We start from the raw sequence: 26,675 nt of genomic DNA on the forward strand, positions 1-26,675 counted from the left end.
TAGTGGATTAATGTGCTACAATTATGAAGGACTTTTCTTTCTAATTTTTATGGCAATTTGTGATAGTAACTGTAAATTTGTGCTAATAGATGTCAAAGCGTATGAGAAATTTGGAGATTCAGCAATTTTTCAAAATTTTTATTTTTATAAAAAAAAATTTAGGAGAATCGTTTGAACATTCCCAATCTATCACTAATTTTGTCAAATTTTACCAAAATGTGAACAACATACGAAATAGGTTAAAAGAGTGCTTGAGAAGAGATGGCCACCATCTTGAGGACATAATTTTTTTTAAATAAATGGCAAGTTTTATAATTTATTATAATAAATCATAATTAATTTTTATTCGGTTTTTTATTTTATAATTTATCTTTAAAAATCGGTTGTTTTACTGATTTTTGGTATATATACAGTAAAGCCTCGATGATAGCCCGGACGAATTCAGACCGAGCATCGTACAGATTATACCGGAGGGTTTTTAAAATTACCTACTCAAATTACTAAGATTTACATTTTTAATTCCACCAACTTTAGGTATACTTATTGAACTTAAAATTACAAAAATAATAAATAACTTTAACATAATGAATTACAAAAAAAAAAAAAAATGTGTATCATAATAGAACTTCAGTATGGTAGTCAGTATTTTTTTTCTGAATAATACTTTTAATTCCGAACAAATTACAAATATATTTACAAATAAATAGATTTATGCTGTCCAGATTACCGCGTTAACCGAATTATCAGGATTCCGGACTATCGTGGCTTTACTATACATATGTATATTAATATATTATATTATTGGAAAAAATGTATAATTACTAAAGTTGACTGAATGAGACAAGTAGACTTAAACAAAATAATATTGTGTGATAATAAGTGACTTATTAAATATTACTTTAAAATCACGTGTTGAGCAATTAAAAAATGTTTCATTTTATTATAGGTGATGACTACTGACTGCCCGATTGGTATAATAATAGGTAGATTAATCATTTGCAAACATATACAAATTTAATTCATAAATTAAATCAGTCACTAACATTTACCTCACTGATTTTTTTTTCAAATTATTCGTGTTGATTTTTTTTTCTATTGGACTACCTAACCTATCTATACTATCAAGATATTTTGTATACATCTATTTATACAGCTATGAAATAAAATAAAACTATTACAAAAGCTATGTTTTTATTAAATATTATAGATTAAAATGTATGATTGTATTTTAATTTAATAAATTATATTGAAAGGATGTAAAACTTGCATGTCGATAATTTTCTTTTGGAATTTAACAGCTGTTGTTTATTTTTTATTAATTTATTATTTTAATAGTATGTATTCTATTTGGTTGGTATGTAATATTGTAACACAAACTAGTAACAATACAAAAATTAACATAAACTAATAAAATATATTTAATTAATTAATACTAAATTATGTTTCTCGACAAAACCAAGTTCACTTGCGCTTTATTTTTAATAGCTGGTGCTGTAGCTGGATGGTACATGACGAAAAGTCGCCAAAACGATATGAGTGATTGCTGGATTGGATATAATATTTAACATAATAATCGTCTGAAAATAATTATGATAATAATAATAATAATTATTATTATTGTTACGGTATATATAAAATAAGTGAATGATTTAATACACAGGAAATGAGATGTGATGAAGACGTGATCCTTATTATAGAAGACTATGAAGTTGCCATAATTACATCATGTGTTTTAATTCCTATTTTTTTCATAATCGAATAGTCCCAACTGGTTATTTTCGGATTAATTCAGACAGCAATATTATATGATATTCTATAAACCCAGAAAAAGAAAAATTTTAGAAAAATTTTTTTAAATTATATAGAAAAAACATTTAAAAAAAATTAAAAATTGAATAAATTCTATGTAAAACATATACTTTTGTATTCGTCATAATTTAATCAATTTTACTAACAACGGTGAAACTCGTTGTAAGTGAATACCCTAGGTTGGTGAAACTCGCTGTATGTGAATACCCTAGGTAGCTGAAAATCGTTTGAAGTGAATTTCCTAGGTCGGAGACAGGACGACAGGACTTAAGAATACCGCAGTTAGAAAAGTCTAGTACGCGAAACTAGTGATAACGATGTTTGAGACGTTGGTACCTCTGATTTGGTGGTTTTACACTTTGGCGGTGTCGTTTTAAACGCGTAAATAATAATCTTATAATATAATATAAGTATATAAAAGTCCAATTCGAACGTTTAGTGGTGGGTTATTTCATTAAATTTACAGGTGTAATACACCTTGTCCCGTAGCTTGCCCTGTGCTTTTGTGCATGGAAAATAAATAAATACATTCCGAAAAGGTAATTAAGTGTCTAGTTATCAGTCATCGTCCAGCGAATATCGATTCCTGACAGGGCAATACCTCATGTCATACCTCCTGACGTCGAGGGCGTTGTGCTGTATAGTACGCAAAAAAGTTTAAGTCGAATCGAGCGCTCGATTTTTCAAGCGATCACCACTGAAAATCCAGTTAAACGCGTTTGAACCTCCCAGGTAGGCGATCCAACTGCTTCGGATCGCGGACGATGTGGGCGTAAAGGAGATATGTTAAACGTATTATGAAAAATGCATGTCAAACGTTAGCGAGTTGAAGATCAAAAAAACTATACATAATTAATATTTTTTTTGATATTTAATAGATAGTTAGATATCGAAAAGAAATATTATGCGCTTTCTGTGATGACAAAATATTTAATGTGCTACTGTTTTTCCCCTGTATCTTTTAAATGTAAACAACTGAAAGGCTAAACATATAAAATAGTGAATTCACCGTCAAAACTGAGTGAAACAACTGTATTGTCATCAATAGAATGTTCTCAGGCTATAATATAAATTGCATATCACATATGTACATTTGAATCGTGCAGACTGTTAGCAATAACTATAATTGGTTTAATTGAATACTATTGTGTGATTATAAGAAGAAGACTACTAATCATTATGAACTGATTGAACTGAATGAAAGCAATGATAATAAAACAAATTTGTCTACACTGCATTATTTAATTTGTGTAGTGTGTACTTACACGATGTGTATAGGTAAATATCGACAACCTAAAACACTTCAGTAATGCACACATTTTGCCTAAACTATACGCCGTGCATCATTTAATGCTTGCGTGAACCTCAAAGTAGAAGTAATTGCATTTGTAAAATAATATATTATTTTAAATATTTATATTTTATATAAACAATGTTTTTATCAATATTGTTATCGATATATAAAGCGTGCATATTAGGTATTAAATATTTTACAATTATTATATAATGATAAACTTCAACATAAATTTGGATAATATCAAGATCCAAAACTCAGTGTTAAATTCATTAGAACAATATGAAGTAAAGAGTCGTAATAGAATAAATATGTGAACTCCGTTTTTGAAAAAAATGCTCTTTTTTAGATGTTTTCAGAAGTGGATTAATAATGAAATAATTCCGCATCTATTGCAACAATCTGAATACCATAATATAAATCATAATATACCTATTATGAATAATACCTTATTCATATGTTTGAAATTTTTTATATTTTCAAATATTTATTATATACAATTCATAAATACGTCAATAGTGAAATTGTGTAAATAATTAAATTAACTATCTATTGTCACTGTATCAATACCATGTAAAGATACCTATAAAAAGTTTAAAAATAAAATAATTTAAATATATTATATTGATACTACGAAAATTAGTAAGAAGAACACGATATTATGAAAGTATTAAGACTTACAAATAAATAAACTCAAAAGGTGGATGTCTTAATAGTTTTTAATTATTAACATTCACTGTACATTTATTGTATTCTTATTTTGGTCAAAAGTGTGATAAGATGTTTATTTTTGAGAAAAAATATTGATAATTTAATATTAGGTTTCTCATAATTTGTTCTTATTGCAATTTTAAAATATCAAAATTATATTCACACAATTTTTTATTACACGTGTATAAGTACATATGTTGACCAAACGAAAATTAACGATTATAATTATCTATTTTATTGTAAGTTATTTCAATAATATTAATTGAAAACACTATTTTATATATTATTATTTAATATCAACAGTGAATATTCATAATATTATGTAGATTAATTTTAAGTTGTTTACGTATGCCAATAACCTATAACGCCGATCAGTGACTTCAACTTACAAATCAATCACGCAGCTAGGTAGTAAAAATACTCGAATTAATATTAAAATATAACTATTTATAAATATATGCGATTTGTTTTTGGAATGAATTACTTATTACTTATTTTTTAAAATCTGATTAATAATGATATTATAATATAGTACAATATAAAATGGTCTATGGATTTGTCATATTAAAATATCTATTATCTATGGCAATCTTTAATCATCGTTATTCGTCGGAAACAATTAATAGTTGCAATAATTTCAAGGTGAAAAAAAAGTAGACATACAATTCATTAAAATGTACTTTACTATGAACACATAATACCTAACCTTGTCGACGATAAGAAATAGATAATTAAGACACAAAACATGATACATTTTAACGTAAACAAATAATCATGTAATTAAATCGATAATTGATATTTTGTACTAAAAATGGTAAAACATTTTATTAAACATTAAAACAGTATTAAATTATATCAACAGACATATCAAAGTTATTTAATAGTAGATAATCGTGTCTGTGCCCTAATAAATTAAAATTTATTATTATATAATAAATATGCTGGTATAACACGTAGTTTTTTATTTGAATGTAACGAAAATGTTTAAAATTAAGTCGAATATTGATCAAATATATTATTATTATTTTGGTTCAAAAAATAAAAAAGATATGCTTTATTTTTTTAGTTTTGCTTGCAGATTAGTGTATTAAATTTAATGAAAATTTAAAAGTATATAAAAATATAAATAAAATATAACAATACCGGTGTATGAATTATAAAAAAAAATAAATAAATATACCTTGGAAATAAAATTGTTTTCAATATACCACGGACCGGTTCTTTTTTTTTCACGGACTGGCGGTTGAGAACCACTGGTTTAGATGACAAAAAAAATATAGATTCTTTACTAAAAAGTAAATACACGTTACAATAATTGTTTGTGAAATCGTATAAAATCAAGTGTTTTACTCTGTCGTACGGTTGTATCGTGTATGAGACACTTTGTTGACCACGTTTCGTGGGGAGGAAGAAGACCCCTGGTAATAAACTAGCAGAAAAAAGCTTAAGGCCTCGGCGGCTCGGCCGCGTTCACAGATCTAGCCATATTTGATATTAATAGTACATTACTGCTTTAATAGTATAGGTAATTATGTTTAGATTATGTAGTTTTCACAGGTAGGTCAAAGTTAAATTATCAAATTTACATATCTATTGCATAATTTGTGTTTTATCGTTCTATGATAAGATAATACGTATTATCAAAGATTAAATGAAATCTTGTCATATTATGTGAAATGTGATATAATCATTGAGTTCATTATAGAGTAAAAAACTCTATGGAGTTCATAGTGTTCATATTTCATTGTAGATAATAGCCAATAGGTATAGTATCACAGCCTTAGGTTATGCTGATTGCTGATTGTCTCAAGGTATAGTAGACAGTGCCACAGCACTACAGCACTAATACTGTAACGACAATAGTAAAATTAGTAGTATTACATTTTTACGCATCACTTTTGAACATACCCAATGGAATTATTATGTATTAATAACGCCCAAAATTACAACAAATTTTTTCGTACAATAATTAATGTTCAATACTTAATAAAGATTTGTCCAGGTTGTCTAAAAGCTTGAAAGTTAATTAAAAAATGATGTAACTTATTATTTTGACTATTTATTTATGTACGTATTTGTGAATTAAATTGTGAGCTATTATTCTATTACATAAGTATTTTGAGTAACTATTTACTATTGTTCATTATTAAGCAGTTAAATGAACGGCAACAAAAACCTTATCACTGTAAGTATATTCAACCTGCTAATAAATTTTTATTTCACTGAGAAATTTTTATTTTTATTGTTAGCTATTTAATTTTCATAATAAATAATATCATATATTTTAATATAATCAATTTATTTCGTTTTATAATTAATTTATAATTATGAAAAATAATATTGTTCATTTATTTATTATGTTATGTAATTTATTGAAACACACTTAAAACACATTTACATAATAACTTCCAATTTAAAATTGGTACATCTTATTTATGCTTTGTGATACAACAGTTTTAGCCTTTAATCAATTGAGTCATTTGACATCAGTTATCTGTTAGATATACTAATGCTGTTTTTAAAGTAAAACAGGCATGTTTATTGTTCAATGATTGATGACTAACATTGATATCATAGAATAAATTGTTATTGTTTTATATCATTGTTCAGAAATTTTCTCATAATTTTCAACAATTATATAGCATAATGATATCACTTTTATAAATAATTTTTCAATTTTTATTGTTTTTATTTTAATAATGTTGTTTTAATATATATATTTATTTAATGATTGAAATAGACTAAATACGGAACCATGTCTCATAACAAAAAGTTTGATTCATTTTCTGAAAAAGAAGATTCAGTGCCAATTGGGTCATTAAATATTTTATCAGCTAAGTATGAGGTGAGCTATAATCAATATAATTATTTATATTTATATTATAAGTGTAAAATATATTATTTGTATGTTTTATGTACAATTTAAAATATTTAACCAATAGTTATTTAAAAGAAAATTTTGATTAGGCAACTAGGAATATCATTAACTAAAAATGGTAAAAATAAAAGAATGATTTTGTATTACAAGTTTTAAAAGAAGATTATGTTATAACTTATTAGATGGCTAATTGATATAAGTAGCATTTATGGACAGACTTCTGTACTAGATATATTATAAAAGTCCGTGTACTATGCTTCAATTTATTGATGTGATATGTAGTAGCATGCAGAAAAATTGCATTTGGTGATATCCAGAAATTTTCTACACCTACCATTAGAGTAAGGCGTTATTTTAATGACATTTTATTTAGATGATTATTTAGATAACATTTTATCTAAATAAACTTCTTTAGATGATTTTTTCACAGCTATTCAAATAATTTTAAAACATTCGAATATTTTTTTGTAATTTGTTTAAAAACATCTAAAAATGCTGTGCTGCAGACATTATATATAGCGTTCCCATTTTTCTTATCTTAAACCTGAAGCCAATGATTTAGCCACAGTCTCGCTATTGCATCTTTCAAAAAGCTAGCTATTGTTTTTGTAAGATATAATCATTAATCATGTGGTGAATCGTTGCAATTATATGTAATATATATTAGTAGGCTATCATAAAAAATGATTTCGATCTTTCTATGTTTATAATATCACATTTTGTATTTTCAAATCCAAGGACTAAGATTCATGGTTATTGTGAAATATCATAGTTTTTGATAGTTTTTTTAAAGTTAGTTGCATGTTATAATATCTACCCCAAGTAATATACATTTAATGCCTTATTTATTTGAATAATGTGTACCTATTTAAAATAATTTTATTAGTATTAAATAGTAATGCTTTAATTATTTTATTTTAGAGTTTAGATTATGAAATTGTTGAAAACTATGTTTATCGTGATGAAGAACGAAAAAAAGGTTATCCATTTGTAGTCAAGAAAAATTTTGTAAGATGGATTATTTTCTTTTGGATTGGTGTAATCACTGCTACCATTGGTATTATTATTGATTTATCAATAGAAACTATTGCAAATTTTAAATTTAGTCATGTTAAACAATGTATCCTTTTATGATTTTATTTTTATTTTGTTTATCATTTAATATTTAATATAATAAACTCTTTAAGTATATTTCCTGAAGTTTATATCTATTAGATATTGATAAATGTAATCAATCAGATTGTTTATGGAGACCGTATTTATTATTATTGACTTACAATATTGTGCCAGTTTTAATTGGATCAACGTTAGTTGCTTATGTTGAAGTACGTATGTTTAAAATTAATATTAGTATATTGATTATTTACAATTTAGGTTTATTTAATATAATTTTTTTAGCCAGTTGCATTAGGATCTGGAATTCCTCAAGTAAAATGTTACCTCAATGGGATTAAAATACCAAGATTAGTTAGAATAAAAACTTTATTTGTAAAAGTTATTGGTGTCATTACTACTGTAGTAGGTGGCATGTGTGGAGGAAAGGTAAATTATTAATTAATATAATATTATATTATTTTATTATTATTTTAGATTCTAAATAAAGCAAACAATAATGTTAAAATGTAAAAAAAGTTTAGTTTTAAGTAGGAATATATAAAATATTAATAAATAATAAATATAAGCAATTAATATCATTTAAGAACTTGTAGTAAGGAATCGTGCTATACCAATATATTTTGTCTGTCTCCTGCATAATGTAGCAACAAAAATATTTCATACATTTACATTTATGATTGATTTAGTTTAGAGCAAACGAATCTATTATAAGATTTATAAAAAAAGATAGACCAAATAGCTTTTTAATATTTTTATTTTTATCAAGATAAGTGTGTCTTAATTTAACTTAATATTTCTTATTTTTAACCATTAATAAAATAATATTTAAAATTTTAAATATATAAATTATTATTAAAACTGTTAAATGTTTTAAAAATAATTTTTATTTAAGGAAGGTCCCATGATTCATGCTGGTGCAGTTGTAGCTGCTGGAATTTCCCAGGGGAAAAGTACCACATTTCATAAGGATTTTGGAGTTTTAAATTATTTCAGGGAGGACCATGAGAAAAGAGATTTTGTATCTGGAGGAGCTGCAGCTGGAGTTGCTGCTGCTTTTGGTTCACCAGTTGGTAAATATACTATTATTATTATTATTATTTGTATTAAACAACCTCTAAATTAATTTAAGGTGGTGTATTATTCAGTTTGGAAGAAGGAGCTAGTTTTTGGAATCAAGGGCTTACTTGGAGAATATTTTTTGCATCTATGATTTCAACATTTACACTAAATTCAGTTTTGAGTGCATATCATGGTCATCCTGGTAAATACTTGTTAATTATGTACTAAGAATAAAACATAAAAATGTTTTAACATTTATTTAATTTGATCATGAAATAGGTGAATTAACATTTTGGGGTTTATTGAATTTTGGCAAGTTTACTGAATTTGCATTATCTTATCAAATGTTTGAATTACCAATCTTTATTTTTATGGGAATTATTGGTGGACTAACTGGAGCATTATTTTGTCATCTTAATTATAAACTCACCGTGTTTAGAATGAGGTAATTTATTGTTTCTTTGTTTAATATTATTTTTAACTTTTGTAAACAAATAAATAATATTCAAAATTTAAAAAAGAATTATTTAATAGAAGTTATAGTTATACAGTAGAGTCTTGCTGATTCAGTCTTTGCTAGTCCTGACATTTGAATAATTCGGAAATTTATATTTTGTACTTTTGTACTTACATATATATATATATGTTACGGGTAATGACGTAATGTTAACATTTGGATAGTGTTGACATTAACCGAATAATATAATATCTGTATGTTATCATTATCCACCATGAATATTGTTAAGTTTTGGCTAATGTTAACATCAACCAGATAATATGATATTAGCTAAGAACAGTAAGAACTTTTAGATAATGTCTTTATAATCATAAAAATTTATCATGCATGAGATAAAATAATTTTAAATTATCAACAATATTAAATATATTTAAGACACAATATTAATAATATAATAAAATACAATTGTTATTATTAAAGAATTATTTTTTTAAATATTATTTTAAGTATAGGTGTAGAACATATTCTTTATTAATGCACCAATTGGTGTCACATTTTTCTTTACATGAACATTTTTTGTATTCTTAACCAACAGCATCTGACATTTTCCTCAATGATTTTTCTATATGTACTGCCTCATTTAGTGATATTAGAGACAAGTGACAACAGACAAACACCAAACTGATTTCTGGTGTATAACTGGTGAAATACCATATTTATTGCCAAGTGTGTAGTATTGTCCATCTTTAATAGACACAACTTTAAATGTAATATTTCCTGGGTCTGTTCATCCTTTGTCGACATCAGATACAGAGACTCATACTATCTCCAATGGCTAGAGGATACTTATGGATAGACCTAAATTTCATTTTTTTCTGCTTGGTTCAGTAAACAAATTTCAGAATTTTGTCTATTATTTACAATTGATTTCTGTAAAATATTAATTATTAATATAATTGTTAAAAATAAGATAAAAAATATGTAGGTTATTTAAAATATTAGTTCCATAAGTCACATGGTCCATCATGCATTACTTCCAAACAACACTCTTGAATATTTTCATATCTATAATTTTTTCATCCACATCTTCATTTATATTGTTCAAAAATATTTATTCTGACAGTCTGACGTCTTATTATTGTAATAGTATACAGAATGTTAACAAAAATTGTTACTCTTTTAACATCATCCAATATTGATTAGTTAATGTTAATACTATCAAGATAATCTTGATATTTCATGTTTATAAATAAAAATTATACATTAGCCAAAAGGCACGGCTAATGTTGACATTATCCAAGTGTTAACATACCTGTAACATATATATATACATAAATATTATATAAAAATAATTTATTTCAGTGTCAATTGTTATCTACTATATGATGTATATTAATTGATATATATATTCTTAGGTTCATATATATTTATAGCATAATTATTGGTACTTTTACAAAAAATATTTATTAGTAAGTTGAAAAAAAAGCCATTCTGTTTAATATGGATTTTTAATAATCCGGGTAGAATCTGATTCCATCTAGTCTGGATCAGCAAGACTTTTATACAACTAAACTAAATTAACCTATATTTTTGATTTTAACACTTGTTTTTCAATAATTAGATTTTTAAATGCTATTTTATTTATTTGTTTATTTTTATACTTAATATATTCCAGTAATTAACGATATGTAATACCTAAAAATTAAATTATTAATAATAACTTAAATAATATAGAACTAAAATATATTTAGAATCATGTTATAGAGTTTATAACATTATTCAACTAAAAATATTTTCCATAGTTTTTTATATGTAAATGGGTACTTTACTGTATTAAGAGTTTGATGCAGACTGTATTGATCATTGATTGTTGTGATCTCGGTCAATATTGGTGTTGTGTGAAAGGTTAGAATAAAATACATATACTAAATACAAAATTGAATGTACAATGTATATTAGACTTAATTAGAATGGAATATTTATATAAATTACATTCTTGTCGCTCAAAATTGTTGGTAGTCGTCATCATGGTCTTAGTTATTATCATAGTCCTGGTTTGTTCAACAACTGGTTCAGTTCTCTTTTCTACCTCTTTCATGATTGGTTAAGATTGAATAGTCATCAAATTTTTCTGTTTGTTCCCAAAGAGGCATTATGCAATTGATATGATTGAGCATTGGCAGAACACTGCAGTGTTTGTACTTTATACTTGCAATTTTGTAGACCACAACAGACTTAAAAGAGCTAAAAGTATATAATTAAAATAATATCAGGTCAAGAGATATATACAAAATTTGTTTTAGTTATATTACAAATCATGATAGAACATTTAATTAGTACAAAATTGAAAATTTTATATTTTTTGTTTTATTTTTCAGACATCTGGTGGATCGTTGGAAGAAAGTTATAGAAGCAGTTCTGGTTTGTTGTTTCACAGCGACTGTGGGAGTTTTATTAATGTTATGGCAAAATGATTGTAAACCATTAGGTCTTGATCCAACAAAAAATCCTATTCAGGTTATAATTTTTTTTTTTTTAATTTTAATAATAATTCACAGTAGAATTATATAACTTATATTTTTGAGTATAATTTTTATCATGAAAAATTAAGCATAAACATGTTTTTGTATTTAGTTAAATTGTAATGATGGTGAGTATAATTCTATGGCATCATTATGGCTTCAAGTTCCTGAAGCTTCAGTTAGATCGTTTTTCCATGATCCATCAGGTAAATCAATTATTTACTATTTTGGAGACTTAAAATATTGTTTTTTTATTTTAGACAGTTGCTAAAGCATTTAATATTTAATTTAATTTTTCAGAATCACTCGATTCAACTACATTAGTGTATTTTGCTATTTCTTTTTATTTACTGACAATTTGGACATATGGCTTAAGTGTTAGTGCTGGTATTTTTATTCCATGTTTAGCTACAGGTGCTGCATGGGGACGATTAATTGGACTCGGAGTTCAGTGTGTATTTCCAGATGTAGTAAGGCTTATCATTTTTTTTTTTTTTTTATATATATAAACAATTATTTAGTTTATTATGTACATAAAAATTATATTTTATTTTTAGTCAATATATGTATATTAATATAGTGATATATTCAATACATAATTATATTTTAGGATGTTGGAAAATATGCATTAGTTGGTGCTGCATCACAACTTGGTGGTGTTGTTCGTATGACCATCAGTCTTACAGTTATATTAATTGAAGCAACTGGTAATATAACATTTGGCTTACCACTTATGATTTGTCTTTTAACAGCAAAATGGATTGGTGATTTTTTTACAGAGGTTAGATATCTTATTATTTAATAAAAAATATTTATATTTATTGGATTTAACAATTTTGATATTTTCTTTTTATAAATTTTTTTTTTTTTAAAGAGTATTTATGACATTCATATACAATTAAGTGGAATACCATTGATGGCTTGGGATCCTCCACCTCTTTCATCAAATATTTATGCTAGTGAGGTCATGTCCTATCCAGTTATTGTATTTAAATCAAAAGAATCTGTAGGGAAAATTGTGGATACTTTAAAAAAATATACATACAATGGATTTCCAGTAGTTGATGATGTTTTTAGTACCGATTCGGTAAATTAAAAATTTATTGTAAGAATAGTCTTAGTTTTTTTTTAAATGTTTCTTGTATTTTAGGAAGGAGGTAACAATAAGCCTAACGGTCGCTTACGTGGATTGATACTACGATCTCAACTTATTGTATTATTACAAAATAAAGTGTTCAATGAAGTTCCTTCTGCTTGGGACAATGTTTTTTTGACTACTTTCCGAAAAGATTATCCGAGATATTCAAAAATAGATGTAAGTTAAATTGCTTAGATATTTTGATTATAGCATGCATTATTATTTTTATTTTCACATTTGTTTACTTTTTAATTTTTTTTTTTAACAAAACACCACTATTATTGGGGGTATTTTACCTTTTTAAATTTAACATTTATCTAGTATTATTATTACTTGAGTTATATTTTATAGTGGAATTTTCAAATACTTGAATAAAAGTCAGTATAAAAATAATAATACATTTTTGTATACTTAAGGGTTGTTTGTAACTTTTTTGTACTAAAATGCTTGCATAAGCTTAGCAGAAGATAATTAATTTAAAATTTAGGTATGGAGATGTTTTTTGGTTATTATACATTTAGCAACCAGCACAAATCTTGATTCTGTTTTCATATTTTGAATCTGAACTATTACTATAAAATGTATTTTAGATTTATCATAAATCTAATAATACAATAAATAATACAATTTATTACTTCAGTAAATATAGTAATTACTTTTATTTTTTGATACTATAAAAATTAACATATGTAGGAATCTAACTTATTACATAAACCTATAAATTAATGAGTGTTTTATTATTTTGCTTTTTAGCTGATTGGCATAAATGTTTATTATTTTGACTGTACTTCTCTGATCAAATATATAAAATTAATAATTATATTTAATTTATTTGTATTTGTCAAATTTAAATAGTTAACATTTAAAATTATTAATTAATAGAAAAAGTATTCGATTTTTTTTAGGATATAAATGTCTTGGACAGTGAACGGCAATATACAGTTGATTTATTAAGATTTATGAATCCATCTCCATATGTTGTACAAGATGTAAGAACAAATAATTTTAAATTAAATGTTAAGTTTATTTTTCTTGTCTATAAACTAAAACATTGAACAATTTATTTACTTAGGTGGCATCATTGCCAAGGATTTTCCGACTTTTTAGAGCAATGGGTCTTAGACATATTGTTGTTGTTAATGATTCAAATGAGGTATTTAATACACAGATGATAACTTAGCAAGGTAATATAACTGATGATTTTTGTATTCACTTTCTTTTAGGTAACTGGTGTTGTGACCCGTAAAGATCTTACACGTTATAGAGTATGGAAACATAGAGGTGCTATTAGAGTTGAAGAACTTAAAGTATCTGCTAAATTGTGATAATTGTTTTTATAGTAAAATTAATCTATTTAAATATATTTCAATAATTTAGAAAATAATCATTTATTATTGTATATTAATTGTTTTATTTCATTAAAATTGTGACATTTTATATTTTATTTAATCAACAAATGTTAATTCATAAATATTATTGCATTTTTATTTTAGTTGTAGTATAAAACAGTCGTTCTCAAACTGTAATATGTGAAAGGTCATACGTAGGTAGTACGGTAAATAAATATTTTTTTCCTTATTTATGTTTTTAATATTTTTTTATGCATTTTGATACAAATTATTGATATTTTGTCATTAGTGGCACATGACTAGTCTGAAATACACAAAAAAAAGTTTGAGAACCCCTGGATTAAATGTGTAAACTGTACAGTATAATTTTGTTTTGAAAGTGAATTACTAGTCATAGTCAATGCAATATTTTATTTTTATTATTTATAGTAAAAAAAATTATTATTTAAAGATATATTGGAAATTTCATGAAATTATTATGAATGATTATAAGTTATAAGTAATTTTCAATGTTTTAGAAGATAAAAAGATAATTACTGAATACATTTCTATTTTCTAGGTAGTATTGAAAATACAATAAATTTAATAATTTATAAAAATGAATTAAAGAATTATTATAATAAAAGCTTAATATAATTTTTATAATTTATAATAATATACATGTTTTCATTTAAATTGTCAATTTAATGTAAGATTAGATTTTTATATTTATTTTGAAATAATTTATTGAAAATTATCATGAATAGGCATTAATTATATAATCAGTGTAAAGCTTTTTATATACTTAATCAATTCTGACTACAAATGTTTGTGGTTATTGTATTCTAAAATATAAAAGTATAAAAATTTAAAATCACACTCCATAATATAAATTTATTTATATATTAAATTTAAGTCATAGGTACATAAAACCGATCTCACAAATGAGTTTTCTTTAAATACTAAAAAAAGTTCTATTAGTGAATAATGAATTTATAGGCATATCAACTTCAATTTCTTTAAAAGTAAAAAATGAAGAAAAAAATACAATTAATATACATATTAGGTGTTCCAACAGAACCTAAATCAAATATCTCTATTATTAATCTAACAAAATTTCCATCTGTTACCACATTCATTACACATAACAAAAGTTGTCATAGGTTCATCAGCACTTCTTGTTTGGATTTGGTTGTATGTACAATTTCGTTTCTTACATTTACCACATTTCAATAAATCGGTTGTAGTTCCCTGTACAGTTGCCAATTGAGCATCATCTATAGATTCTTTAATGAGTTTATTTCTCAATGTTTTCATCTCGTTACTGGCCATCTCTTCAGCAGTCATTTTAGCCAATTGAGCAGGAGTAATAGCTCCAGCAATGAAATTGCTTCTTAATTGTGGGTTTTTAGCATCTTTTAAATTTGAGTATCTACTTCTTACTCTGTTTTTATAACGAGCATCAGTATTTTTAAACTCTGCGTAAATAGCATCTTCTAGTTCATCAGCCAGTTCTTCAATTGAAGCACAACCACCAAGTTCGTCGTCTTCAGTTTTCAATGCTGTGATTAATAAATCGCGACATTTGAGACGAATCGCATCTGTTGTTGATGGTGTTGGAAATACTACTGGTTTTGGCGTATCTTTCTTTGTGTCTATTTTTTGTTCTTTTTCCTCAGACTTTTTGCGCTCTTTTTTATCTTTCTTTGATTCTTGAGGAACAGACTTGTCACCACTCAATAATTTTTTCCAATTTTTAATTAATGCTTTCGAAAATGTAATTACTTCTTCATCTTTGCAGCTTTTTCGGAATGAATTGACAGTCATTCCTACTCGAGTCTTGGTAAGTATCTCAAGTGTGATCGGCAGTTCTTTAAGAGCTTTCAATAAATCAAGAGCTTGGCTTTGGTCAGCATTTTCGTCGGACATGTTTTGTAGTTTATTTTGAATTTTAATTATGTCTTTTTCAACCGACATTGTAATAATAAAAGTGGTAATTAATCAATGTTTATTAACAAGTAATTACCTCAACAAACTCCGATGTTTGAAAAGTCGATTTAATATCGTGCGTGTTTAAAAAATAATATGGGTATTATTACTTAATATTAAAGACACACGTTACAAATAGGAATATAATATTATACTATAAGTAAACACAACGGCGGCGTGTGTACGAGTGTACCCTCCAAAACAATTATTATTAATATGAAGAATGAAACTGAAAAAGAAGAAAAAATTGTTTGATGATAAAAATTGGACGCAAGCAGGTATTTTATAAGCAGTGACACCAACATACGTAGGATCACCTAAGCACGCACTGTATCGACATAATTAACCTAGATAAAATTTCTTATTATACATTTATCGAGAAATTGCAATTGGTATGAAATCTATATTTTCTTATTTATTTATTTATTTGCAGGCGAATAAAGCGGGAATTGGGATTTTATCTAAATTTTGGAGGTTGGCATTGACTTTTTTTTTTGTTCTTATCAGGTTTGCTGTTATCACTTGTTACCAAAATCGGGAAAACTGTACCCGCCCCGTTTGATGTTATTTTCCGACTTCCGTAGATAACATGTTAATCTTTTATTTACTGTGCCGTTCTGGGTAACTTCGTAGAGTACATACTACATAATGTTTCTGTTTTAATGACGGATTGACAAATTAGTACCTGTTTGAATTTGAAGTACTTAAGTCTTATTAATAGGACTTTTAGCTTATGTCTTTTGTCTTGATTATTTTAGTAAATAGTTAAAACATAAGCTTTATTTTTAGTTCTCGTTTTTTACTCATGAATATTTGGTGGTAGTTATTAGTTGGATCTTATTGTGATTTTCAAATTCGTTATAAAATAATATTAATCTGCTCAATATTTATTTAATAACTATTGTTTAGACACTTGTTATTGTTTTTGAATTCAGTTGATACATATTATAATTATACATACTTTAAAAAATATTTAAAAACGTCATGATTTTAAAAAATATTTCTACTTGTTGTCATACAATTGTACGTTTTTGCCATTCAAATGTAAGTGATCGACTTAATTTATTTTTAATCTTTCGCGTATTTCATTATTGAGTCAATATTTTTTAGGTTAAATGGAAAGAGAGAGTATTTTCTGGTATTCAACCAACAGGAACCCTACATTTAGGTAATTACTTTGGTGCTGTGTCCAAGTGGGTTCAGCTACAAAATGAAAACAAAGAAGTCGTATTCAGTATTGTTGACATGCACTCTATTACTTTACCATATGTTAGTTTAATATTGTATAGTAGTTTTTATAGTTTACAAACTAATTTGTGTTGATATTTTTTTATTGTATTAGAATACTAAGGAATTAGAAAAAAATGTTTTCCTTATGACAGCTAGTCTCATTGCATGTGGAATTGATCCTGAAAAAAGCACTCTATTTTTGCAATCTCAGGTGATTTAAAATTTTTGATTCTGGTTAAAATATTGTTTGATGTATAACGTATAGTTTTATTTTATCATATTTTTTTTATATAGAAAAATTACTGATTTAGTTATATGATACTAAAGATATTACCAGATTTTAAATTAAATTTAATCTTTAGGTACCTGAACATACACAATTAAGTTGGGTGCTTGGATGCTTGACTACTATGCCTAGATTGGGCCAGTTGCCTCAATTTAAAGAAAAGTCTTCAATCTTAAAAGATATTCCTCTTGGTTTGTACTTATATCCAGTTTTACAAGCTGCAGATATACTTTTATATAAGTAATCAATTATACTTTTTATCTAATGTTTTTGTTATTGGTTTATTTTATTTGTTATAGAGCAACTAAAGTACCAGTTGGTGAAGATCAAATTCAACATTTGCAGTTGGCTCATAGTTTAGCTCGTACATTTAATAAACGCTATGGTGAAACATTTCCTATACCTGAAGTTCTTATTCAACGTAAATACAAAATATTTATTATTTGTACATATTATGTGATATACTTAAATGTATAAATATTTAATTTTGTCTTTAGAAAATTGTTCATCAAGGATCAGAAATCTTCGTGATCCTATGAAAAAAATGTCTAAGTCTCATCCAGATCCCCGTGGAAGAATAGAAATTACGGATGAACCAGATGTCATTGTAGAAAAAGTGAAAAAAGCTGTTACAGATTGTAAATCTGAAGTAACATATGATCCTGAAAATAGACCGGGTGTTTCAACGCTTCTAACTATGCATTCACTTATTAGTGGACTATTGCCAGAAGAAATTTGTGAAGAAAATTTGCTCTTGGATACTGGAAGGTATTTGAATTTAATTTTCCAGTCTATATTTTTAATATTTTAATGAGCAACAATTTAAAAAGAATTAAAATGGAGTTACAATATTGCGTAAAGTTTTAATATTTTTACCCATTTAGTATAACCATTAATAATGATTATCACCTTTTTTTTTAGATATAAATCTATAGTAGCAGAAGCATTAGTTGAAAAGTTAACTCCAATTCGTCAACAAATTTTTAAATTGATAAATTCACCAGAATATTTGAGTAAAGTTCTACAAGAAGGACAACAAAGGGCAAATTTGATTGCCTTAGATACATGGAAGGAAGTAGCTTCAAAAATTGGCACAATACCAAGAACTAAAAATGAAATTCATAACACAAAAAAATAGTTTATAATTTAGTTCTATAGAATTGTTTTTAACATTAAATTATTTCAATTTTTGTTTTAACAAGGCGAGTTATTCTTGAATTGATTTTAAGGTTTTCCATTCTTCTATTTGTTTACGGGCATTTTCAATGTCAGTATCAGTTATTGTTGGTGTTACGCCACATTCAATTTCTTCTTTTTTAGCCCATTCTAATGTTTCCAATTTTTGTTTCAAAAATTTTTCTTTTTCATTATCTAATTCTTTACGGTATTCCGCCAATTTTTTTGATTTGACTTCATCACACCATTGAGATGTTAGACGGCGTAAAGATTTTTTTCTTTCTACTCGTTCATAAGGTCTATGAATAAAAATAAAAATTATGAATACAAATATTTTGTTTATCTAATTATTATGTAATTTACTTACGGATGAGAATGATACTTTAAATCCAATTTTTCCAATAACCATTCAAATTTCTTATAGTCCCAAGTTCGTAAATGTTTCAACCTCTTTTTACGTTTGTCTATTATTTCTTTTAAGGCTACTCTAGAATTTTTATCTCTTGGAGCTATTTTGTAGTGTTCTTGAAGATTACGAATGTTAGATGTCATACTGGCAACTAAATATAAAAATATATATATATATATTGGTTGTTGAGCTCAAATTTCAATAAAAAATTCCATTATTTTATGAGTAGCACATACTATTTAAATATTTTAAACAAATAATTTGTTTTATATAAAAGTACTTAAGAGGTAAAACATATTTTGCAAAGGTTACAGCTATCAGTTTTTGATTATTTTATTAATGTTTAGTGCACATTATTACATTTTATGTAAATTAGTAAATTTAAAGTATTTATCAAAAAACATTGTTTTCATAATATATGATTATTTTAAGTATTTTTATATGCCAATTGTTTAATTAATGGAATTTGATAAATTATATAATGCAATTACTCATCTACAGTGATTATTGAATATGTTTCATCAAGAGTCAAACAAATAACTAATTAATCTGTTGAGGTTATAACTCAATTGCATTTATTTTAAGGATAATATATTTATTTATTTTGCATACTTAAGTTCAGAATTTTAAGAAGGCATTATGGTTAGTTTATTAAGATAAAGAAGTTTTTAAAATGCAAAAGTGAAACAGCTGTTGTTTTTACTTAAGTGTCAATTAAAAACTATTTCTTAACCTATATACAATTTTAAACATACTTCTCTATTATAGTGCTATATTTAAAGATGAATTCTATAGTTATGCCATCTTTCTACATAAATATGAAAAAATGAAGTCCTCAATCTCGTTATTACATATTCAACTAATTAATATTTATAATTTGCTTTCCATTTATGTAAACTCTAAAAAATTGTATGTAAATACCTAATATTTTTTTAAATTAGAATATTGTATTGTTCTAAATTACCATAAAATTACTAGAATCAAATAAAAATATAATTCTTAATTATTATAATAGTGTAATCATACTTTGAACTTCACATGATGTATAATCCAAATTATTGGATTTCACTTTATCAATGAGTTGTTGACGAGCTAATTGCGTTGCATATCGCCGCCCCATGAAATCACATGAAAATACTTTACGTACATATTCATTGGCTCTAAAATAGAAATTTTTCAATAAAGACAATTATTATTGTAATCTTTTATGTCCTTAAAAAATATCAAATATTGTTAATCATTTACGTTTTTAGTTCTTCAGAATTTTGAAATTCCAACGGAGGTTTGGTCATATCCAGTGGTTCCAAAGGTGACAAGTCACCAGATTTTTTGGGATCCCAGCAAGCAATCTTTTCTGGTCGGACCCATTTTATATGTAAATCAGACTTAAGGCCCCTAATTGATAGGATTAAACCATTCCCAGGGTGAATGAGAGAACGTAACGTTGTGAACATGGCGGTACAGAGAACTTAGCTAATGATTGAAAACGAATAATTATTATTTACTCATTTTAAAAAGTAAAAATCAAATTCAATTTAAAATTTAAAATTAGATATAAAACTTAACTCTTTAAAAGTTCCAATAAAGAACTCTGAACTAGTAAAGTAGTAGACACTTGACTGCAGAACTCCAGTAGTTTGTCTTCCAGGTTTCAATTACTTAGGTCTTAGTTAGTTATCAATTTTATCCCATATCACTTGCTCACACATTATTTATTTTTATACTATTGTCTATTATCATATTATTTTAGAGGTTAGGACAATTTAGTCAATTATTAATGATAACACTGATGACTGATGACTATTTGCACAGAATTTAACAATATTGGCTATTATACTCATTTTCCATGATCGTTATCAGGTGCACCCGCCGGTCAACACCCAGCACTGCTGGCTGGTGGTCTGTCCTCTGGCATCTGCTGCAGTGTTGTAAATAGTTGTAAATGTTGTAAGTTGTAATTACTTATTAGTAACTTCAAAATTGTAAGATACACACTCATTGTAATCGTCGTTTGTTGTATGCTTGTAATGTTTGCATAATTGAGTAATTACAAATGACAGTATGAAATATGAATCGCATTCTCAAATCGTGCATGATCTGAAATAAATAATTTTTTTTTAAATAAATTTATTTATTTTGAATAGGTACTAAATAGTAAATTTTGATGTAGCTCATATGATTTAGGTTTCAAAACATCATTTAAGCTCACCATATGGAATAAATACGAAAATTAAAATCAATTGTTATTATTCGAATCCATAATTTTTCGTAAACATTTTTGTTTATAATTGCTAACTACTCTATTATTATTTATTCAATAAAAAATCGAAATCCGTTACTATAGGCCGATTAGCGTACGTTGAATAGACAATAGACATGATTTATGTATATTTTTATTCATATTATGACTGTCATTTTTGTAATTTTAAATTTATTAATAATATGTGATGTCATATTCGTATGTTGTAAATAATTTTATTTATATTTATTAATCTGTTGATAATGTTGATACCGTATTGAAGTGTTGATACTTGATAGTACATCCTCGTCACTACGTCATTACTCCCCTTGTCACTATGTCCAACGTTGCATAACAAAAATGCTAAGTTGTACGTATGTACATCATCCGTGAAAGGAGTGTTTGTAATCTCTTTGGTATGCGTACACCATACGTGTCGCCGACTCATCGACAAAAATCGTTTCATGTGTGTTCGTGTTGATGTTGTCGGTCAAGCCGCTACGTGGTTGTACGTTCCACTAAATATTGAAAGTAAACCGTACTGTATTGCCGTGACGTCCACCTTTTGCCGATCACTCTTATGGTTCCTGACGTTAAATACGTGTCGTTTTACCACTGATGTTCTTTAATAATTAAAGCCAAAAGACTGTTACGAACACATCTATCACAATGGGTTGTAAGTATTACAAAGTATTTTTTATTTAATTTTTAGTTTATATTCTCGAATTTAAGTTGTCTTTAGACTTCTATGGAAGAACCTCTTTAAATTAGTGATACCTGTTGGCTTTTGGCCACGGGCATCTGCCGCAAACTGATTTACACTTAAGCAATTAAATATATATTTCTCTTTCAAATACTTTATTACAAGTTCTAAAACACTTCATTTCAAATATTTCTTTAATTTTTTTCATTTTAAAAAGTGGGTCAGGTTTTCAAATTTTAATCTTTTGAAATTATTTTTCAGTTGTTCATTAATATGTTATTGAATGTCTATGTAATTGATTGGATTTCTTGTTTTTAAATAGTTATCATAAACTGTAATTAATAAAATTAGCAATAAGTATAAATTTATAAATTTAATAAATCAATTGATTTTTTTTCAGCGTGGATTAACATTTAGTTATTTGTTTAATCATTATAATTTTATTAACTAGCGATTAATTTATATTTATAAATATATTTTGTTAACAAATCGCGATAATCCCATGTATTAATTGATCCCAAATTTCACATTTGGCTCAATCTAATAAAATTTTAGTATTTATAGTATTAAGTACTCTATGAATCATATGGTGTTTGTAAATCTTATTGTTTATATTTTCTTGCATACACCTGTAACTAGATTAACAGTCATTTCAGCTATTTTAATTTTTGCTATAATTGCGTACATTACCTAGACATTTAAAAAACAATAATATTAACTAATGTATATTATTATTAAATAAATATTTAAGTTTTTATTCCAAATTTAAGCTATATAATTTCATGTACAGTGTTATCTAGCATTTATGCTTATTTATTTAGTCATAGATACACTAACTTTTTGTTGTTACTGAATTAAATCATTAGATCTATTACAATTTACTTTAAATTTCTATTATACAATCCTACTACCTATTATATTTTAGAATATTAAAAGTACCAATCATCTTGATACCAGAATTTAATTTATTCGTTTATTTATTTTTGTTTCAGTTAAATTTTTAGAAGTAATTAAACCTTTCTGCAGTATATTGCCAGAAATTGCTAAACCTGAACGAAAAGTAAGTGTTTAAATTAAAGTTAAAATTATTTAGTATTTATATTAATAAAATACTTTTAGATCAATAAAAACAAACCAAACCAAACCAATTGACTCATGTACCATAATTAACAGAGCTCAATCTTAAAATCCAAATTAAATTAGTTATTTTTGTTATTCATGACAATTTTATTTTATTTAAACAAACAAAAATATTGTTTAAATATGATAAATTTTTTTTTAGTTCATTTAGTAGTTATATTAGATTTTATTTCTAATTTTAATTTATTTTAGTAATTGGTTTATTACTTGTATATATTTTTAAAAGTATGCACTAATATTAAAGATTTAATTGTCAATTATCTAGGTTTAAATTTAATTTGATTTATTATGTATTTTTATTTTACTTAGATTCAATTCAGAGAAAAAGTATTATGGACTGCTATTACTTTATTTATTTTTTTGGTGTGCTGTCAAGTAAGTTATTTTATTTTATAAACATTTTTGTTACATTCAGAATTTTAAAATCATTTCAATTTTTTTAGATACCTTTGTTTGGAATTATGAGTTCAGACTCGGCAGATCCATTTTACTGGATTCGTGTAATTTTGGCTTCAAATCGAGGTACTTTAATGGAACTTGGAATTTCACCAATTGTTACTTCTGGACTTATTATGCAATTGTTAGCTGGTGCTAAAATTATTGAAGTTGGTGATACTCCTAAAGATCGTGCATTATTTAATGGAGCACAAAAACGTATGTTTATTTATATTTAGAATATAGTTATTTTATTAAATTAATCAAAACTTATTTTGATCTTAGTGTTTGGTATGGTTATTACTGTTGGACAAGCAATTGTTTATGTAATGACTGGTATGTATGGTGATCCCAGTGAAATTGGAGCTGGTGTATGCTTGTTAATTATCATTCAGTTGTTTGTGGCTGGATTAATTGTCTTATTATTGGACGAACTCTTACAAAAAGGATATGGGTTAGGTTCTGGAATATCACTTTTCATTGCTACCAATATTTGTGAAACAATAGTCTGGAAAGCTTTCAGTCCAACTACTGTTAACACAGGTAAATTATATCATACAATATTTTATAAGTTATTTGTTATTTTACAATCAGTTAAAAAAAATTATGTTATGATTTTCAGGCCGAGGTACTGAATTTGAAGGAGCTGTTATTGCCTTGTTTCATTTATTGGCTACAAGACAGGATAAAGTTAGAGCACTTAGGGAAGCATTTTATAGACAAAACTTACCAAATTTGATGAATTTATTAGCAACTGTATTGGTGTTTGCTATCGTAATATATTTCCAAGTAAGGATTTTAAATTAAAAATAAATAAATTATGAATTTAATAACTATACGTTTATGATAATATTATAGGGTTTCCGAGTTGATCTACCAATTAAGTCTGCCAGATATCGTGGACAATATAGCAGCTATCCAATCAAGTTGTTTTATACATCTAACATTCCTATCATTTTACAATCTGCTTTAGTATCAAATTTATATGTTATATCTCAGGTAAAATGCTTATCATAAATTTGTAATTAAATAATTAAATACTTAATAATTATTTATAGATGTTGGCTGTAAAATTCCATGGTAACATATTAGTCAATTTATTGGGTGTATGGGCTGATGTTGGTGGTGGTGGACCGGCTCGAGCATACCCAGTTGGTGGCTTGTGTTATTATTTATCTCCACCTGAAAATCTATCTCATATTGCGGAAGATCCTATTCATGCTATTCTTTATATTGTATTTATGTTGGGATCATGTGCATTCTTTTCCAAAACTTGGATTGAAGTCTCTGGATCATCGGCTAAAGATGTTAGTATAGCAAATTTATATTCAATGTAATTTATGATAGCCTTACATTAAAATATTTATGGTTTTAGGTTGCGAAACAATTAAAAGAACAACAAATGGTTATGCGGGGTCACAGGGACAACTCTATGATTCATGAATTGAATCGTTATATACCTACTGCTGCAGCATTTGGAGGGCTTTGTATTGGTGCGTTATCTGTCCTTGCTGATTTCATGGGTGCCATTGGATCGGGAACTGGAATCCTGTTAGCTGTTACTATTATATACCAGTATTTTGAAATATTTGTTAAAGAACAGAGTGAAATGGGTGGTATGAGCACCTTATTGTTCTAAAATGTTAAAACATTATCTAACAGTTTATGAAATTGTTGAATAAATCATCGAGTCCCTATGGGACAGAACTGTTGTTGTCATGGTCTGTGCCTGACTCAAATTTAAATTATACTGAAAATAATTTTATTTTTAGAAATAAAAATTTACTGATAAATTGACTCGGCTTTTCAAAATAATATTATTTTAAAAATTGTCAAAAAAAATATCTGTCCCAACAAAAGATTTATATTTATTTGTTAATTTTTTTTTTTTATTTTGTAAATTATATAAACGTTAGAAAATAGGAAATTATAATATGAACATTTTTTTTTGCTCTTAAAGCTTACGTAATAATATAAAAATAAGTTGCATTTGGCAACAATTCTTCCTAATTTTTTTAATGTAAATACTAAATACTTACAGTAAGTTAATAGCAGTAAAATTAAGAATATGTTTTGAGTCAAATGATTATATTTTTTTTTTCTGACCATCAACAGAATTGTTTTGTCACTTCAGTTACTTATGACTCATTGCTATATGTTAATGAATAATAATAAATAAAACTTTTATTTACCATCATTCTTTTCTATATTAATAGAAAAATGAATTGATATGGTATAATAATATACACTTATGAGATTCTGTAATTGAAGTGCATTTTAAGCATATCTATTGTTATGGATAAATTGTTATACTAGATCAATTATGTCATTGATTGTCGTTTTAAAATTGAAGCGGCATAATGATAAGGGTTTTCTTATATTTTCACTTAACATTTTTACGTACAATTGAATAAAAACATTGTTTTTGATAATATTTCATTTTTTTTTATTTTTAGAATGATTGTTAAATGTTATAAATTAATAACATTTATAATATATTTTATTAAAATTTTAAAATACTATTAATGTGGTTTATCTAAATTGCACAGAGAATTGGGATGAACCTCATTAACTGGAATTTTTTTAATTGAAGTGCAAGTGGTTTTATTTCATCAAGTTCAAGTGCTTTAGCGATAGGTTTATTGATATTATACTTCAAAGATATATGACAAGATTAATATCAAATTCAAAATTAAATATGTATAATTATTGAATTAATACAATAATTAGATTTTATCATTTTTATTCAACTAGGT

At 25.8% G+C, this 26,675-nt stretch overlaps 5 protein-coding genes across 6 annotated transcripts; 3 read left to right on the plus strand and 2 right to left on the minus strand.

The window, feature by feature from the left end:
• The first annotated feature begins 5,489 nt into the window (after positions 1-5,489).
• Positions 5,490-14,380, plus strand: LOC112595778 (H(+)/Cl(-) exchange transporter 7). Of its 2 annotated transcripts, none has more exons than XM_025341115.1 (17): positions 5,490-5,625; positions 6,555-6,659; positions 7,614-7,812; positions 7,908-8,017; positions 8,091-8,234; positions 8,701-8,878; positions 8,938-9,069; positions 9,147-9,312; positions 11,703-11,841; positions 11,959-12,052; positions 12,147-12,316; positions 12,457-12,627; positions 12,721-12,933; positions 12,997-13,161; positions 13,890-13,973; positions 14,057-14,137; positions 14,208-14,380. In XM_025341115.1, the coding sequence occupies exons 1-17, from the start codon at positions 5,602-5,604 to the stop codon at positions 14,307-14,309; spliced, it is 2,277 nt and encodes a 758-aa protein (XP_025196900.1). In that variant the 5' UTR covers positions 5,490-5,601; the 3' UTR covers positions 14,310-14,380. The 2 variants fall into 2 exon arrangements, with proteins under 2 accessions (XP_025196900.1, XP_025196891.1); XM_025341106.1 differs by having other exon boundaries at positions 5,495-5,999.
• An 853-nt stretch (positions 14,381-15,233) lies between these two features.
• LOC112593643 (transcription elongation factor S-II) lies at positions 15,234-16,525 on the minus strand. The gene has a single exon (XM_025338148.1). It carries the CDS (start codon positions 16,287-16,289, stop codon positions 15,420-15,422), a length of 870 nt encoding a protein of 289 aa, XP_025193933.1. The 5' UTR covers positions 16,290-16,525; the 3' UTR covers positions 15,234-15,419.
• A 709-nt stretch (positions 16,526-17,234) lies between these two features.
• On the plus strand, positions 17,235-18,974 carry LOC112593567 (tryptophan--tRNA ligase, mitochondrial). Its single transcript, XM_025338068.1, has 7 exons — positions 17,235-17,345; positions 17,412-17,570; positions 17,644-17,742; positions 17,894-18,057; positions 18,117-18,238; positions 18,315-18,585; positions 18,739-18,974. Exons 1-7 carry the CDS (start codon positions 17,286-17,288, stop codon positions 18,953-18,955), a joined length of 1,092 nt encoding a protein of 363 aa, XP_025193853.1. The 5' UTR covers positions 17,235-17,285; the 3' UTR covers positions 18,956-18,974.
• LOC112593648 (28S ribosomal protein S15, mitochondrial) lies at positions 18,942-21,124 on the minus strand. The gene is made up of 5 exons (XM_025338185.1): positions 20,969-21,124; positions 20,648-20,875; positions 20,429-20,562; positions 19,361-19,553; positions 18,942-19,292 (listed from the first exon to the last, which is right to left on the minus strand). The coding sequence occupies exons 2-5, from the start codon at positions 20,854-20,856 to the stop codon at positions 19,025-19,027; spliced, it is 804 nt and encodes a 267-aa protein (XP_025193970.1). The 5' UTR covers positions 20,857-20,875; positions 20,969-21,124; the 3' UTR covers positions 18,942-19,024.
• A 976-nt stretch (positions 21,125-22,100) lies between these two features.
• Positions 22,101-25,716, plus strand: LOC112593499 (protein transport protein Sec61 subunit alpha). Its single transcript, XM_025337937.1, has 9 exons — positions 22,101-22,317; positions 23,337-23,404; positions 23,794-23,859; positions 23,928-24,138; positions 24,205-24,462; positions 24,542-24,708; positions 24,778-24,918; positions 24,978-25,226; positions 25,295-25,716. Exons 1-9 carry the CDS (start codon positions 22,311-22,313, stop codon positions 25,556-25,558), a joined length of 1,431 nt encoding a protein of 476 aa, XP_025193722.1. The 5' UTR covers positions 22,101-22,310; the 3' UTR covers positions 25,559-25,716.
• Positions 25,717-26,675: the final 959 nt, after the last annotated feature.

The sequence above is a fragment of the Melanaphis sacchari genome, unplaced genomic scaffold (genome assembly GCF_002803265.2).
Source record: "Melanaphis sacchari strain LSU unplaced genomic scaffold, SCAv2.0 Contig0_pilon_pilon, whole genome shotgun sequence".
Lineage (NCBI taxonomy): Eukaryota > Metazoa > Arthropoda > Insecta > Hemiptera > Aphididae > Melanaphis > Melanaphis sacchari.